Source organism: Monomorium pharaonis, chromosome 8 (genome assembly GCF_013373865.1).
Source record: "Monomorium pharaonis isolate MP-MQ-018 chromosome 8, ASM1337386v2, whole genome shotgun sequence".
In the NCBI taxonomy this organism is placed as follows: domain Eukaryota; kingdom Metazoa; phylum Arthropoda; class Insecta; order Hymenoptera; family Formicidae; genus Monomorium; species Monomorium pharaonis.
In genome coordinates this window covers 2579727-2596461 of record NC_050474.1, presented here as the reverse complement: position 1 = coordinate 2596461, position 16735 = coordinate 2579727, and the positions used below count along the sequence as shown (strand labels likewise).

Below are 16735 nucleotides of genomic sequence, written 5' to 3'. Positions count from 1 at the left end.
CGTTCCAATACTTCGTTGACGCTTTAGCGACGAATCTCTCGTTATTTATTAATAATTCCGCCCGGCGAAGTATTTCCGCGCAGGGGGACTTTCACGTTTTATACTTTCGTGTTAAATGCTGTATGCATAACGGCATATTAAACTATTTTCAGAGTGTACACACGATACGGCCACATTTACAAAGCTTTCCCCTGTTCTGAAACGTTACATTTTTGCAGATGCGAGATGTAACATTTCTGAAATTTCGCGCATTTCGTCGAAATGAGCTATTGGCACATTTTGATACTCACAGTTAAATGAGGGTAGCTTACCTCGAGCGGACGAAAGTCTACTGGGGGAGCTGACGGAAAACGGAGCGAAGAAATTTATTTCCTGCACGTAGCGGCCGTAAACGTCCGGAAAACATGCTCTCCTCGTGTACTTAACTCACGGTATTCCGCAGGCCGATCTCAGATAATGTACCGCGTCCACCAGTCATCTCGGAGAAAAATGATTATCCCTCGGGTTCTCTAGCCCCTGATGACGTCTGAGAAGCGAGCTCAGCGTACTTTTCGTGACGCGCCTCGCGTAGCCGGAGATCAGGTATCTTTTCTACTAGCTAATGCAATTTATTTTACAGTTTCACATGTTCCGTATGTAAATATTGCTGTACGAGGCGACAATAATTTGCGAAAAGTCTATTATTGAGAGGAATATAATGTGATTTTTAAATTTGTAATAATATTCGTAATAAATAAGCTTGCAAAATGTTTCCGAGAGAAATGTTACAGTGAGACGTTTTAATAATTCTGTATTTATTGCCGAGTATTCCCCGATGTGATATTATAATAAAATAACATGGCAATGCGGTACCGATTTTCTTGCAATTTTCATAAAAGACGCGGACGCCAGTAGATATAATGCAAATAAAACAGCGTGTGCGAGACGACGCGACTGCAATGATTACGTTTCGTCCGTTCTTTCTTCAAGAATACTCGAGAAGGGAAAAGAATACCACGGCGTCGAAGTGATATTGGCGGATGGTGTTTCCTATTTTCTTTCCATATTCGAGGGCACAATAGTCGCCGGGGTTTTTTGTTACGTTTTCTCGTACATGAGACGCGTATTCCGTTTCTGCTTCTCGCGTTCGATCCGTGTAGCTCGCCTCGTCGTACTCGGCGATAAGAGGGAGGAAACAAAGGGATGGAAAGGCAAGAGCGAGATGCGTCCCTGCGATACAAAAGCCACGCGTCGCGCCGACTCGCGTCGTAATGAGCTCCTTGCACCCTTTCGCACTATACCATCCCTTCGCAACTGGTTTCTACGACTGCTTCAGCACGATGTTATCTGCGGCCGCATCGAGAAAGCCGAGGTTCTCCCGCGGCTTTCACGCGAATCAATTCTGCATGATTATTTCGTAAATACCATATACAGAGTGTTTCACAAATTCGGAGATATCTTTAAAAGAGCGAAGGATGAGAAAAAAAAATTACTAAAAAATTATTCAATAAATTGTAACACATGCTTTTTTTCGTACTTTTAGTTCTAACGAATTTTATTGCGATAGTCTCTTCCTGTCTTGTTTTTCTTTTATTTTCATTACTAATTACTTCTAGTCTATCCCTTAAGTAATTTGGCGCCAAGTTATGTAAAATCAAAAATATAAATATACATAGATTATAGTGTAGTCTCTGTTTTATAGACATAAATTGCAACGCTTGTAACATATGTTCTATTTTGGTGTATCTATTACATTGTAATATTACTCGCATAGCCCGATTCTGTGCTACTTGCAATTTATTCAATTGCATTTCTCCCATATCTACCAGTAGAGACCAGGAGAGACCGGGAGAGACCGAGAGAGACGGGGAGAGACCGCGAGAGACCGGGAGAGACGGATAGAGGCAGGGAGAGACCGGGAGAGATGGGGAGAGACCGGGAGAGATAGGGAGAGACGGGGAGAGACGGGAGAGACCGGGAGAGACGGATAGAGGCAGGGAGAGACGGGGAGAGACGGGGAGAGACCGGGAGAGATGGGGAGAGACGGGTAGAGACCGGGAGAGACCGGGAGAGACCGGGAGAGACCGGGAAAGACGAGAGAGACGGGGAGAGACCGGGAGAGACCGGGAGAGACGGATAGAGGCAGGGAGAGACCGGGAGAGATGGGGAGAGATCAGGAGAAACAGGGAGAGACCGGGAGAGAGACGGGTAGAGACCGGGAGAGACGGGGAGAGTGGTACTGTGACAACTACAGAAAGAGAGAGAGAGTTGAATTTATTATACAATATTTGAAAAATTAAAACACTTTTTTCTTTTTAAAAATATTATAAAATATAAATTTAAGTTTCTGCGATTTATAATATAATTTGTTATGATTTTTTTTCAAAAGTTATTGTATTTTTATTCTTTAAAATATGTTGTTTTAAGAAGCAACAAATTTTGTCCAAGTTTTTTGGAAATTTATTTTGAGTATTACACAGTGTGTTAATTTACATTGTGTGAATACCGCCACAATTTTTCCAGAGGAAATTGTAGCAAGAAACACGGTAGTTTCGTGAGCCGTAACGCAATTAATTCCGCACAGCTGCACTTAGCTGCACCTGGAGATGAACGCGTCGATCGTGATAATTTCCATCTCCCAGGAGAATATGCGACTCCTATTACAGACTGTTAATTGAACAACGTCTTCCTTCCTTCCTTCCTTCCTTAAAGGAGTGGTTAAAGGAAATTCAACGTTGTGTCCCCCGGATCGCGACGGCCTCGAGAGACACGACTAATTAATACACTAATTAGATGGGTTCGGTGTATTATCGCGAGTTTTTGTTGAATAATTTTAAGAATACGATGTACTATTCATTTGGACAAAATGCTCGATTGGGCGTTATCCTGAAAACTTGCTGAAACAGTAGAAAGTGAATGGTAATTTGCATTCGAAAGCAGAATTTAAAGGCTTTCTCTCTCTCTCTTTCTCTCTCTCTCTCTTTGACGCATTTATACAGGATTATGTAAATTCGATGTCCTCGTCTGTTCGAATGCGGCTTCCGAGCAGCGTCCCACCCTTGGTATCATGACGGTAAATATGTATCTGCGAGTTAAGTGAGAATTATTTTATGCCTCATAGATTCTTCAACAAAGGGGGGATTTCATCAGCAGCCCCATGATAGTTTAATAAAAGTTGAGTTAGCAAAAATGTGCGAGAAGCGAGATACCTGGGAGCAATAAAAACACAGATTAGTGCAATCATGTATTTTACGGCAAGAAAAGTAATATTAGCATTTAAACGGCTCTTTTGGTATTATAGTATTAAATTTTCACGTATTTTTGGATAATTAATAGAAAGTTGCATTTATTGCATCATCAAATTTTTTGAAAATATTTATTGTATAATACTTGTGGGTACTATTAAACTCTTTATAACTCATGAACTTATGACTTATGGAAATTTGATTGTGACACGAATAGGGTATTCAAACATACGGTTATTTTACCTTTAGAATGTAAAGGCGTAAGTACGGGTACACAAGCCCATAAAGTCTCGAACGTACGGTTACGATCGTAATTTTTTTCTCGGTGTGCAAGTTGTACGTGTCCGCATGCATGCAAAGCGGCGCTTCTTGAAAGAAATATGTTATCGGTCATGTTCCTCGGGGTACATTCGGGTTTCTTTATATATCCTGCTCTTTAAATCTCCGTCGTAAATTACGAGGCGATGAAATCGCAGCCGAAAGCGCTGATAGAAGTATGAGAGTATTAAAAATTTCTTGCACTGTGACTTCTCTACATTGAATAGGCATACGTAGAAAGGGACAAACGTAGACGTTGAAAAGGGACGGACGATGTACCAGGTATTTTCTTCTCTCTCACACGCAGGCGTGTGTAAGAGAGAAGGAAATACCTGTTATATCGTACGTAAGCCTTACCCCCACCCCTGAAATTTGGGACAATCCTCGGTCTAGATATACTATGTCTATGGTCATATTATTTCGGCTGCTGGTCCCCTTAGTTCAAGAAACGGCCGCTGCGAGGTAACTTTCTCTGTATTAAAATCACCACTCTTATACTATGAATACAAGCTCGTGAGGATCTTTCGTCAGCTTTGCGCAGTGGCAATATCGTAACCGGTGAGGTTCTACTGAGGTGCGATTATTGCTAGTTGAAAACTTTTACCAATACTCCGCCATGACGATGTGAAATACCATCGGCTACGGCAATTTTTGAAAGTTTCTGCGGAAACTGATAATTTGAATTCAAACATAAGAAATAAATCTTCACTATAGAATAATCCTGAAATCGGTTATCCTTTACGCGTTCTATCGCGTTCGGTGAACACTTCTAATCTGATCCGGCATAAAAGGATCAAAATATGCCGGATCAATGTCGTGGCGATAATGATGTTCGTTCTCTACTGATTGCTCGCGTTTATTCGCAATTGCTGTTTTTCAACGAATTGTATTTTGCGATTAATTTATTTTAACGACCATTAATGCTAATTTGTAATTAAAAATGGGAATCGTACGCGTAATTAGAAACACTCGCTCGTGTTTCGATCTGTTTAATCCATTTTCGCAGGCACACAGCGTGCGCTTCCGTTGCCGAGGTCACGGTCAATGCAAAATGCGGGTTTGCAATCGGTCGAGTATGTCGCGGAAACGCAACAGTGAATTTAAAAGGGGTTTCGTCGCATGTAACATTTGCGGTCGGCCAGACATCGCAGATAGTGGATTGCATGGGGGTATTAGCTGTATCTCCCCTGACGTTTCACCTCCGTTTTTCGCTCATTCTGCTAAAAGAACACGACATTTCCTAATGGACGTAAATTGTCTCGTCGTCGCGCTCTATCGTGGATTTCTCTTTTATTCATCCGATTCTGCATCATCATATTGTTACTATTTCTCTCTCTCTCTCTCTCTCTCTCCCTCCGTCTTCTTTTTTCTCCCTCATAGCGTCGCTCGTGAATACATACGCGGTGTGTCTCGTAAAATCATTCATTGCTTTCGAAGTTTATTTTAGCGAGAATATCCATGTCTCGCTAAAATGAATACCGATATTTCAACAATAATACAAAAATTCACAGCAATAATACACAGAGATGATAAATTATTAAACTAACGTGGAAGAAATGTCTTTTATGCTTTTGGAATATTCGCAATGTGTATTTTGGTCGGGATAAAAAAGCGCAGAGAGCTTATACACCTTCATCATCATTTATGCGCTTCGACGCGTTATTTCCGAGAAGGGACGAAGCGGTTTTTGCTTCGCAGTTGATTAAAAAACGTAGATACCATGACTAGCGGAAAGAGGGGGAGGGGAGGAGGCAGGTCCGAGGTCTCCCGATGGTGATCGTGAGGCAGTAATTCAGAGGGTGCTCTCCTTGTATACCGAGGGTGCAATGCGCCCTGTGCAATGAAAGCAAGCAACGTTTTTGGCGCGGTTCGTAGGGAATATAATGGCGCTTTAACAGTCGACTCATGGTGAACTTGAAATTATCCGTGAATCTCGCAACCCATTTCTTGTTTTACAACGCGCTTCATCACGGAATGGCATCGTAAAATGCAAACGGCGCAAACGTAACGATATAAAAAAATTCTGTTTGAGGAAAAAGTACAAACGGTAAGAGAAGAAAAAAAGAATTAAACTTGAAAGGTAATAAAATAAAAAATATATAATAAAACAAATATCGGGGGATTGAAAAGTAATGTCGTTTCGATTTTATAAATAATATAGTGTAATTTTTCACATTTTTTTAAGTTAGAACCGGCTGGTTTTTTCGAGAAATTAAAAAATGAATAATAAATAGGTAGACGGCTATAGAAAACAATAGTGATTATATCATTGAATAAATAATTATAACAAAACTACATGTTTGCTTTATCTATTATATATATTAAATATATGTTATATATTATATATATTAAAATTACTCTGAATTTTTATACAGCACTATATCACAAATTGTCAAATATTAAGAGGGGTGTATAATGAACCTTTGAAAACCGCGTAATAATAAAGCATCTTTGTGCGCCACCCTTGTGCGTTAATCCGATCGCATCGGTTTCTCTCAGTTCGCATTCGGCGTGCGTGCAGTTTGGGTGCCGCGTGTGCATCCAACCGTTGCATTCATGCGAGCTCACCGTTCACCGGTGCACCGACGCGGCGATAGGCCTATCGTGTTTACGCAGGATGATATCCATCGTGAGTCCGCTCGTCCCTTACGGCGGGCTCGAGCACGTTCCGGTAAGGGCGCGGATAAATACGAGCCTCCGTGACGATAAATGGATGTGCCCCACGGGGAAGAACCGGTGTGTTATTTCGAAAATCGATAGAACACGATTCTCGTTATACGAGTTATAAAAACTGGATCGATATCGCTAGGCAATACTTGATAGATTAAACGCAAGAAGATTCTCGGGCGAAGAACTTTCATTGAAATATCACACGTGGCTTTTATTTTGTTCGACACTTTTTATATCGGTCACATAAATGTTAACAACAACAATTTTCCGCTTGAGGTATCTTGTATGTCGACTTGTCCGATCGTCTATTTTTCTCCGCTCTATTTTCATTCGCACTCTCTCGAAAATAATCTATTCCAACGTACTTTGCTATTTTCGCCCTCGAGTGAACAGCGAAAATCACTTCAGACGGATGACCCTGTACAAGGAGGGTGGCACTATCTTTGCCTTTCCTGCCGCGCCATCCACTCCTTCGAGTCGAGGGGCGAATCGCGTGGGCTGCGACTATATGATAACAGGCTCGTGCGCGATCTTACGTTGGACGGTGAAATGTATATGCGCGTGAGAATGAATATCTCACCGTGAAGGAAGGAAGGAAGGAAGGGGGGGGGAGGTAGGAGGAAAGGAAGACTAGAAATCAAGGCTTGACGGAGAGGAGGAAAGGGGTGCATTCGAGTGACCAATTATTCCGGCACACGAAACCGATTCTCTACGATGTCGAGCCACGCCTGGCGTAGACAATGAGGAACAACGGTGATAAAAGCCAGGCGTCCGCTTCCATTTCAGCGAATGACTTGGGACACGTGATGGAGCGACGCTGCAGAGTCAGGAATGGCGAAAATGTATTCCCGCCGTGCACGCGCGCCGCGTGCCTCTATTAACGCTATATCCGGGATAAAATGTGCCCGGCACTTTTTAACTTAATATCGCGCGCACTTGCCGGCCAATGCACTCCCGTTCTATAGTAACTTCGTTTCCGATACTAACTAACACTTTGACCTCATACTTTGACGGATAATTCTTCAATATGCGACACCGCCGAGTAGAGTAAATTCGCCCGATTCAATTTAATCTTTGCTATTAGGCAAAGGAAAAGAGAATATTTTTCTAAAAGTACTTACAACTGGTCGAGCTACGGTTATAAATCTATATCTTAAAATGGAAACATTCACCTAGAACCGACGCGACGCAGCGCTTCTGTAGCGAATATAGTGGGTGGTGTGTTACGTAACAATAGTTGGGTCAGGAAGAGAGAGAAAGAGAGAGAGAGAGAGAGAGAGATCCCAAGTGTTTTAGGCAGATCGCGATCGATCATGGAAAACAATGGGGGAGGAATCCTCGAGCTTAACAAGTATAAGGGTGCTTTTGGTACGTTGCGCCGCGTGAAAGCCTCGAGGGTCGCTCCGGAGCGCCCTTGACTTTTTATAATTATGCTCGTGGCGTCGTACGGTTTGATTGGCGTTCTTAATTAACAAGTGCATTCGCCGCAGCGGCTAGATTATGCATTATCTTTTCGAGACGAGAGAGAATCGACCTCCCGGCCGCAATCGCTTTTTCGCGCGGTATAGAAATCGCCCCGATCGGCCGATCTTTTTTGCTTTTTTTTTTTGCGCCCGGCTCTATTTGGCAAAATCCAGGTATTAAACTCTCGGCCAAAGGAAAGTCATGAAAATTCATAGTACTTTGCGCGAAACGTTATTCTCTGTGGGGAGGCCGTATTCGCGCAGGATTACACGACGGCTGAATAATTTAAGCCATGGAAAATGGAATATATCATCGCGTAATATTTGTTTATTAGCCTTCTCCCGCCGCGCGACTTCAAAAGGTGAATTTTTACCAGGCAAAAGGACACAGTGACGCGAATGAACGGGATAAGTATTAAATTCTTCACCTGCGGCACCTGCAGCCGACCCTCGCGGTATAAATATTAATATTTCTTATAGAGGAGCATTAGTCGTACATGGAATAAACAACGACTTGCTATAATGTCGAATAAATAAAGATAGATATTAACAAAACGTGCCCCCCACCAAGACCGAGACTGTCTGAGTTAGACACGGTACGTTCAAATTTTCGCGTATTCTCCCCTCGCTTCTTGCCAACTCGCGGTTCATCTGAAGTAAGCGCCGGAGGAACCTTGACGGACCTTAATGAAATTATTACGCCGCGTGAAAGTATTAAGGATCGATTATTAAAGCGAGATCCGCGCGCTGCTCTTGGCGCGCGAATCTGACGGGGAGATTTCGCCCTCCTCTCTCATTCCTCGTCGCGGCTTCCCTTTATAGGTGTACAACGCGGTGACTGCGGTAATTAATATAACAAAGGGTCGGGGGAGGGGGGTGTTAAAGGGACCGCATGTCGGGGACAATCTCGCGGCATTCTCTCTATCGGGGCGGGCGGCGCGGTCGCCTCGCGCGCGCGACTCGAACTTGGCGGAAAGTTGCGGCTGAAAACTGCGGAAATTACCGGGCGCGGCGGCGGCGGCGGACGTTAACTCGAAAGGAGTAACTTAATTACGCTCGAGCACGAATCGCCGTTGCAAACTTTTCGTTTGTGTGTCGGCGTGCCCGCGCGTGTGTACACGCGGCCGGAGAATGCCCAGGGCTATACGGAGATACTTCGGCGAACTTTATGGGCAAAAATTCATTTCGGCTCGCCATTATGGCGATAATGAGCCCCGACAAGCCCTTAATTCGTAGCTTTGTTGCTACGAATTTAAGAGCCCCAGCGTGGTGTTGTTATTATTTTCGTTATACATCCTGATTATCTTTCAGCGACGTCACGGCATAACTTTGGCGAATCAGCGCGATAAAATAATCTCCCCGTTAAAAGTTACAATCGGATAAATTTTTTTCTATAATGGATTAATGGATTAACGATTAAAGGACAAGAGGATCCGAAGAGAAACGCGCGAGGGAGCGGGGCTGTAGGCTCGCGCGTCCAAGACCGGGATTACGCCGATTACGCGGGGGCGTAAGGGCGAGCTTAATCGAAAATTAATCCGAGCCGCGCGCGGCGCTCGAAACTTTGCGGAGGACACGATTCCATTATCGCGACGGACTGCTTTCGGGTCATCATCTCTCGAACACGCCGTCGCCGTTCGCGAGACACGCCGCCGCTCGTTTCGATGTAAATTGAAAGCGGTCGGGGTGTGACGATCACAGGTCGGCGCGACCGCGGGAATAATTGCGAGATTAATCGGTCCTCGTTCGCTCTCGATAGAAATATCACCGGGAGCTCCGTGTGTTTGATTTTTTTTCTTTTCCCCCCCCACCTTTGTTCTCTCTTTTTTTTTAAATTTCTGCTCTTTCGAGCCGGTTTGCACGATTCGCGCGCCTCGCCCGTCGGGATTAATCGACACGAGCCCTTCCGGCAAACGTCTTTCCACCTTTTCCCGTTCGTTACCGTTTGCCCGGTAAATACGACGCTTTCTGAAAAGCGCTTGCTGAAAAGCATCGGCCAGATTTAATAAGCTTTCACGTGCTGTTCGTTAGGATTTTAACGAAGCTTTCATCCGGCGCGATGAAAGGCGCCGCCGCCACCAGGTGATCTCCACCGCGAGAGTTGGATAAACTCGTGGCTGCTTTTCTTTTTTTATTATGAACTGCAATACCTCGGTATTGTATACGTTAGGATATTCTAAAGAAGTTAAGGTTCTTCCGCCGGGCGTTCTTTCTAACTTCTATGATTATTATAACGAGCGTCGCCGGCCGATGTTAACGAAGTCTTTGTAGATCGACTCTTGGCCAATTAACGTCGTCGGGAAAGTCGAGAGCGCCTGCCACAACTGAGACAATTCCTAGGGCGCATTTCGCATTAGACTCGTCGAACGAGAAGTTTAAACAAATTATTCTTGAAAGTTACGGCGCACGGGAAATACCTCGCGAATCGCGGAATTAGTATGCGCGCCCCTGCAACGGGAACAACGAGATCCAACATTAAAGAAACGCTCTTGTACACGGTCTTCGTATTTATAGAAATTCCAGACGAGTCATTTAAACGACGGGCTCTTTCAGCCATCTTGTTAAATTCGCATTAAAATCTCGGTAAGTTTCTAATATTATTGTTGCAGACGCATTTTGTGAACAACTGTCGAAGAATCCGCGAGTCCAACTTACAGTTGGTTCTTCGTATACATTTTGATGGAAATATAATTCTTTTTGCTTTTGCGCTTTGCGATAAAATTACGATTTCTGAATTTACTACGGGAGGGTCGCGGGTTTTGATGATCAACTGACAACCGGCGGAGAAGTTCCGGAGATGTTCGCGGGGATAATCGATCGAGGGAACATTTCGCCCGCGGCTGCTGGGTTGGGGGGGGGGGAGGGAAAGGGAGGTCGGATAGCTCTCGTCGCCCTGATGAAATCCCCGAGAGCTCTTTTCATGCTAATAAGATTTCGTCGGTCGCGCCCAATGGATACGCGCCAAAGCGCGAGGGAAAGGCACAGCCGTCGCCGCCGCCGCTGCCGCCACGTTCGGCGGCGGAAGAGACACTGAGAGAAAGAGAAACGTACAAAGGGATGCGCGGCGCCTCGGCACAGCCGAACGGGGAATCCCTCGGCGCGGTACTTTTGGGCCGGGGCTATAATTCGATATTTTGAGCGCCGAGCGGTGCTCTGCAGGTGAGAAAAATAACGAGTTTTCCCGTAAACGGATTCGGGAACATGTGTGCCCGATAAAATTAATTTCCGAGTCCATCCCGTGGCTCGGCATCATAAACAAACGTATCTAAAGCAGTAAATTAATAAAAGCGACGTGATGTACGTTACATTTATATCATTGTTGAATTATAAGTATGTGTATAAATCTAAAAGTCTTGGGCGGAAGTGAACGCGTTAGTTGTGCGACGTGCAGGTTTCCCGCGTGTGATTTCGCTAATCGTTTAGTCGGTAAGGCGAGGAAATGGACGGACGTTCGCGCCATCGTCGAACGTCGCCCGACGCTTTCCTGCAATCCGTCGAGGCTTTATCGCGAACTTGCACGAGTAAATTCGCGTCTTCCCTGATGAATGCCGATACTGTCGGTGTCGTGTGCATACTGCATACGCGATCCCGTTTCGATTGGCGCACATTGTCGTGTTAAATGGAAACTCCCGGCGACGACGACGCATGTTGGTCTCCGGTGAATTCGACGAAGTGCAACACCGTCCGTCTGCTCGATCGATCTGAAGGTATTGTCCGGCGAGGAAAGTCGAGAAATGAGGAAAATGATAAACGAGAACTGTGGGAACGATTCGCAATATTGCGAGACGACCCCGCCGACATTGCATTCTCACCCGATGTAAAATGATAAATTAAATTGCATCCGTAAGTGCGTGCCGGTTCATAAGTTTCTCGATGTTTGTCGTAATATTATTAATATTGGGCGCTTGAAATATTTTACATAAATGTGTAAGGGCTCGATTTTGTGTCGAGACAGTGGAAACAAGTTTCAATGTGTTTTTAAGTATTCAAACAAAGATAGAGAAGAAATTAATGAAAAAATTTAACAAGTAATGCAAAATAGCTATTTTTATGAAGTTCGTGCTATTGTTCAAATTTCATTTGTACTTTATTTTCTTTAAAGAAAGTTGAAAACACAATATCTTGAATCCTTGTTCATATCGTCCAATACATCACGAATGTTAAAATCAAATATGTTTGTCTCCACTACATCTTGAGTTTAGTTCCTGAGAAAATCTCGAGAAGAAATATAACGCCATTCCCTGTTTCCACAACGAAAGAAGAGCACTTTATGTCGTTATTGAACAAACAGCGATATGTACTTAATACGAGCTCGTTCACGAAAGCGTGACTATGTACGGTACGCTCAATATATAAACTCTCTACATACGGGGACTGTTTATCCATTGGAACCAGCATGACATATCGATCCAACATCGAATGCTTGTACTGTACATAATTCGTCTTGATTAGTCACCAGTACCTCTATCTGCCGATGTACAGTTTACCGGCATGTAATTTCTATTTTACACTACATATATATACGTAAAAGCGTACATATATAATAACTAGTATATGAAATAAACATGCATTATACGTACACACTATATGTTCTATATTTAAAGTACGTTTATGAAGTTATTGAGTCATTCTATTTTTATCATTTATTACACTAATGTTTTTATGTCTTTTTGCCTCATTAAAAATGTAATATGGTTTATATTACATAACTTTTATTATTATGTACGGTTTAAAAGAAACAGTCCTTTTTCTTCCATATCTTTAGTCGCACAAAAACGTCCACGTATCTCACATTCGCCGAATCCCCCTCGAAAGTACCGCACGTTTCCTCACGTGTCGTGAATTTCTGCTGTTACAGACGGAGCTGTCGCAGAACCTGCAGCAGCTGTCGGAGAGGGCCCGCTCGACGACGGAGTTCATTCAAAGGCTCAAAGGAATGACGGATAAAGTACATGTGAGTATACGCGCCTTTGGCGCCCGTTTTAAATTCCGTGTCGACGGGCGCGTCAACGCCGGTACGGTGCCGTGAAATTGCGAAAAGATATGGCGTTAATTACATCAGCTCTCCATGGGGTAGAATACCGGTGCGGATTTATCTCTGATGGCCGAAGGGATAATTTGGATGTACAAAGGATACCCGGATAGCTTACAATCAGTGAAACTGCAAGAGTCGGCAGACAAGTTTTTTTTATATGGTCTTTTATTTTCTTTTTCTTCATACATGGATGTACTTGTGAAAATAAAAAATCAATTTTATAATGTATTTTGTACATTATCTAAAGCATGGTCTTCTAGATTTGTGTGTGTGTGTGTGTGTTGTGTGTGTGTGCAATTATAAAAAATATGTATATGTGTAATTTACAGAAAGGTATTTGCTGATATAAAAGTTCCCATTATATTTTTATAAAAATTCTTACGAACCATTATTCTTTAGAAAAACGATCTTTACAACGACTGATATTATTGAATATGAACGGATCATAATTTTATCTACATTATTAAATTTCCCATAGAAAGAATTTGTCGCAAAATTCTGTCGCACGAAATTTTATACATGAAAAGTAATAATATCGAGTAAGATATTTCTCGACACTATATAATCATACGGATTAATTTCGCTGTCCATTTCCAGGAGGAATGCGTGGCGCTCGAGGAAGAGGTCGAGGATCGGGTGTCGAACCTGGTGAGTCTTCTGCAGGCGAGGAAGTCACGGCTGATCGAAGCCGCTCGACAGACCAGGGAGGCCAGAGTGCGCTCGTTACGAGACCAAGTCGCGAGATGCGCCACGCATCTGCAGACGACCACGGCGTTGCTCACGTTCTGCATCGAGGCGCTGAAGGAGACCGACAGCGCAGCCTTCCTGCAAATCGGTGGGATGCTATCGGTCCGCGCGGCGACGGCCGCCGGCTCCTGGGGCGGCGCCGAGGGGGTGCAGGAGATCGCTCGTTTGCCGTTGCTCGATCTCACCCTAGACGACAAGCCGCTGCGCCGTGCCATCGATCAGCTCACCTTCGTCCAACTCAAACGTGAGTATGCCGTGATGGGCGAATGCGGTTTACCCATGATGGTCGTGTGCGAGCGTAGATTGAACTTGCCTGACGATCCATCCGCCGATGATCGTGAATAAATTTCCTCGTACGGACGGGTTTGGGTTTCCCGGTAGTGCAACTACATCGCATTAAGACGAAATGAGAAATGACAGGAATTTTTATCCGCGATGCACGTTGAAGTAAACGAGCTTCTTGCACGCATTCCCGTTTGATAGATTAGGCTCTTGTGTAACGTCTCGGCAACCTATGTTTCTACGAAAAATCAATTTTAATAAATTTATACGCACTTGGAGGAATGAGAAACTTTTAATTTTTTACAGCTCGAGCTAAATAAGATGCTCCGGGATAAGCAGTAGAACTTTGCTGTTTACGTTATTGATTTCATTGCACTTTCAAAGTATCACTTAATTAATTGTTACGGAACTCAGTCAAAGTATCTACCGCGAGGAAGTTGCTTAGGAGCCAACGTGATTACAACCAACAGATAACTTCGTTGCACAAACATGTATTTGTGTAGTTTGATATTTGTGTAGATAAGACACATTCTATTCTCTGAGATATGCTCATTTAAAATGTCCACGTCTACACGCATCGTGCAATTTAACGTAATAAAATCTGAAAAACAGTAATGACAATAACATTACGTCTTTGAAATTAGATGATTAAAAATATATATCTCTTCTTATTAATCTTTGACATTTAAAATACGTATTTCCCATTAATTACTAGTTAATATAATATAATTTTATATAATTTAAAATAAATTAACGAAATTTAATTATTTCACATGTGGAAATCTTTTTAATCGTATTTTTGAGGAAAACCGCCGCAACAGGCGATCGAATAAATTAAATATTCCTCTGTTATAACGTCTGTAAAATCGCTCGTAAAAATATCTCGTTGGCTCCTCTCGTCCTCGCTGGAAACCCATCCGTTTGGTTCGTTACGCGAATTGAATTGTTCACGATGGATCGCCGAATTCTAGCTCGCGTTGCGTATGTACGTGCCCGATGAAGCAAACGGGCGTAAAAGCGGCGTAAACTCGCTCGAAAGACGCCTTCGTGCACGCTTAATTGACTCGTAGCTCCTCGTTCGTTCCGCGGGACTACCGGGATTTCGTGGGGCGATTTATCTTTACGAAGCCCGCGCTGTTGATCGCGCAACTTTGTGCGAGTCCTGCTCGCTGTGATAGTCGTTTTACCTCTCAAATGGTCGAAACGGTGGTTATACACGCCAGCACACAACGCTAGGCTTCGACTTTCTCGTTATTAGGCAACTCCTGAAACGACTGGCAATGACAATTAGAGTTGTGGTTACGTAGATATTTAAATTAGTTGCAATTTTACGTTCTGAATCTCACGATACATATCGCATTATTAATTAATTTTGAGATATCAAGCTCGACGGTAGCCGCGTGAAAGGAATGACTTTTTACACAGCTCGTACGCGGAATAATAAGTTCCGCGCTCGTGCAAATTACCGTGTAAATTAGTGAGATAACGGGATCTGGTAAAAGAGACGGCTTCCGAGCGAGTTTCGTTTGTTGACGTTGTGCTTGCATGCGATTTACGATGTACGTAAGTGTTACGCAAATATATTTTCACCGATATTATAAATCACTGTATTGTTGGACGCAGCATCGGAGGGAGAGGAACGATATCCCACAGCAGGTAAATCCCCACTGTCCTAAGCCCATATGGTCGTAGGCATGTATTATATATTAGCGACGCGGGAAAGAGAAAGAAAGATTCAAAAAGAAAAACAATAATTAAGAGAGATGGAGGAGGCGTCAATCTCATCCTCCAAAGTCGTCTAGACGGTCGGGAGACGAGACGGGAGAGAGGGGTCGGCAAAGCGGAGGGGAAAGGGGGAGGTCTGCTTAATAATTTTACGTAGCCCCCGGAGGCGACTCCTTTAAGGATACCTCTTCGCTACGCCACCGCCGCCGCCGTAGCGTATAGCTTTGCCGTACGCTAAAACGTTTCAAAAGCGGATTAATTAGGTACCGGCTCTGCTAGTAACTGCTAGTAACGATCTGGAGGTATTAACTCGTTACAAGGAGACATCCTCTCCTTACCGCTCCCCGAGTACACGGTGTGGACTCTCTCTCTCTCTCTCTCTGCTTACACGATGTCGGGCCGGTGTTACGGGCCGATGTCGAGTCGGGAAACGTTAATCGCGTCTGATTAACGTGTTTACGGATGTATGGCTAACTTAATAACGTATACAGGCACGGGAGTCGCGTTAAGGCAGACGCAACTTGAAATTCGATTCGCTCGAGTGGTAAATAAAATTATCGATTTCGCCGACTCAATTTGACGATAGAATCAACTCGGAATTGGTCAAAGCATCTGCCGTTAAAATTGAGAACGCGCGCATCGCGTGCACGGTGCACTGCACCCGCTTATTATTTTAACAAATTTACCACCGCGAGTTTCTGATTGGAATTAGGAAAGGAAGGTTAATGAAATACTAATCTATTTAACGAAAATCCGATAAACGGCCACCCCGTTTCGAGGGAGGTGTATAAACGTCTCGTTTCTCTATCAAGACATTTCACTTTCGCGAAGTCTTGATACAAATCGTACGGTGATATCAGAAAGTTTCTTCATTACGCGCAGTTTGCTCGTCAAAGAGTGGCACGCCTCGGTTCGTTAAAATCTGCGATCGGCAGTCACACGGAATTTCATTTACTTAAACCGGGCTTTGCAAATAGCAAAGCGAGGAATGTGCCCCGTGGAAACTCTCAAGTTCGCGAGAATTTCACGAGTAAAGTTTCCAACAGAATCACTCGAGCGCGCTTTATGGAATCTAACGAATGTAATACATTAGAAAAGTGTATGCATATCTTGTTGGACGACGAGTCTCTTTCTTTCCTTAGACATCGTATAATATTTGGCGCGGCCGGTGCAATAATCCTCTTCTTTCTTAATTTGTTAACAAAAATTTAATTGTAAGAAATTTAAATGTCAATGAACAAAAAAACGAATAATGAGAAATGAGATTAGTG

The 16735-nt window shown here is 43.5% G+C and overlaps 1 protein-coding gene and 1 non-coding gene across 3 annotated transcripts in view; both read left to right on the top strand.

The window, feature by feature from the left end:
• Positions 1 to 16735, top strand: part of LOC105833195 (E3 ubiquitin-protein ligase TRIM9) — a 50459-nt gene that overhangs the window by 16908 nt on the left and 16816 nt on the right. The window contains exons 2-4 of one of the 2 annotated variants that reach the window (XM_036290823.1): positions 12534 to 12629; positions 13308 to 13701; positions 15363 to 15395. In XM_036290823.1, the coding sequence (XP_036146716.1) occupies positions 12534 to 12629; positions 13308 to 13701; positions 15363 to 15395 (523 nt within the window). The remainder of the gene's footprint in view (positions 1 to 12533; positions 12630 to 13307; positions 13702 to 15362; positions 15396 to 16735) is intronic. The other variant, XM_036290824.1, reaches the window with a different exon arrangement.
• LOC118647201 lies at positions 4072 to 4212 on the top strand. The gene has a single exon (XR_004964515.1). It is a non-coding gene; the product is annotated as a U4 spliceosomal RNA (small nuclear RNA).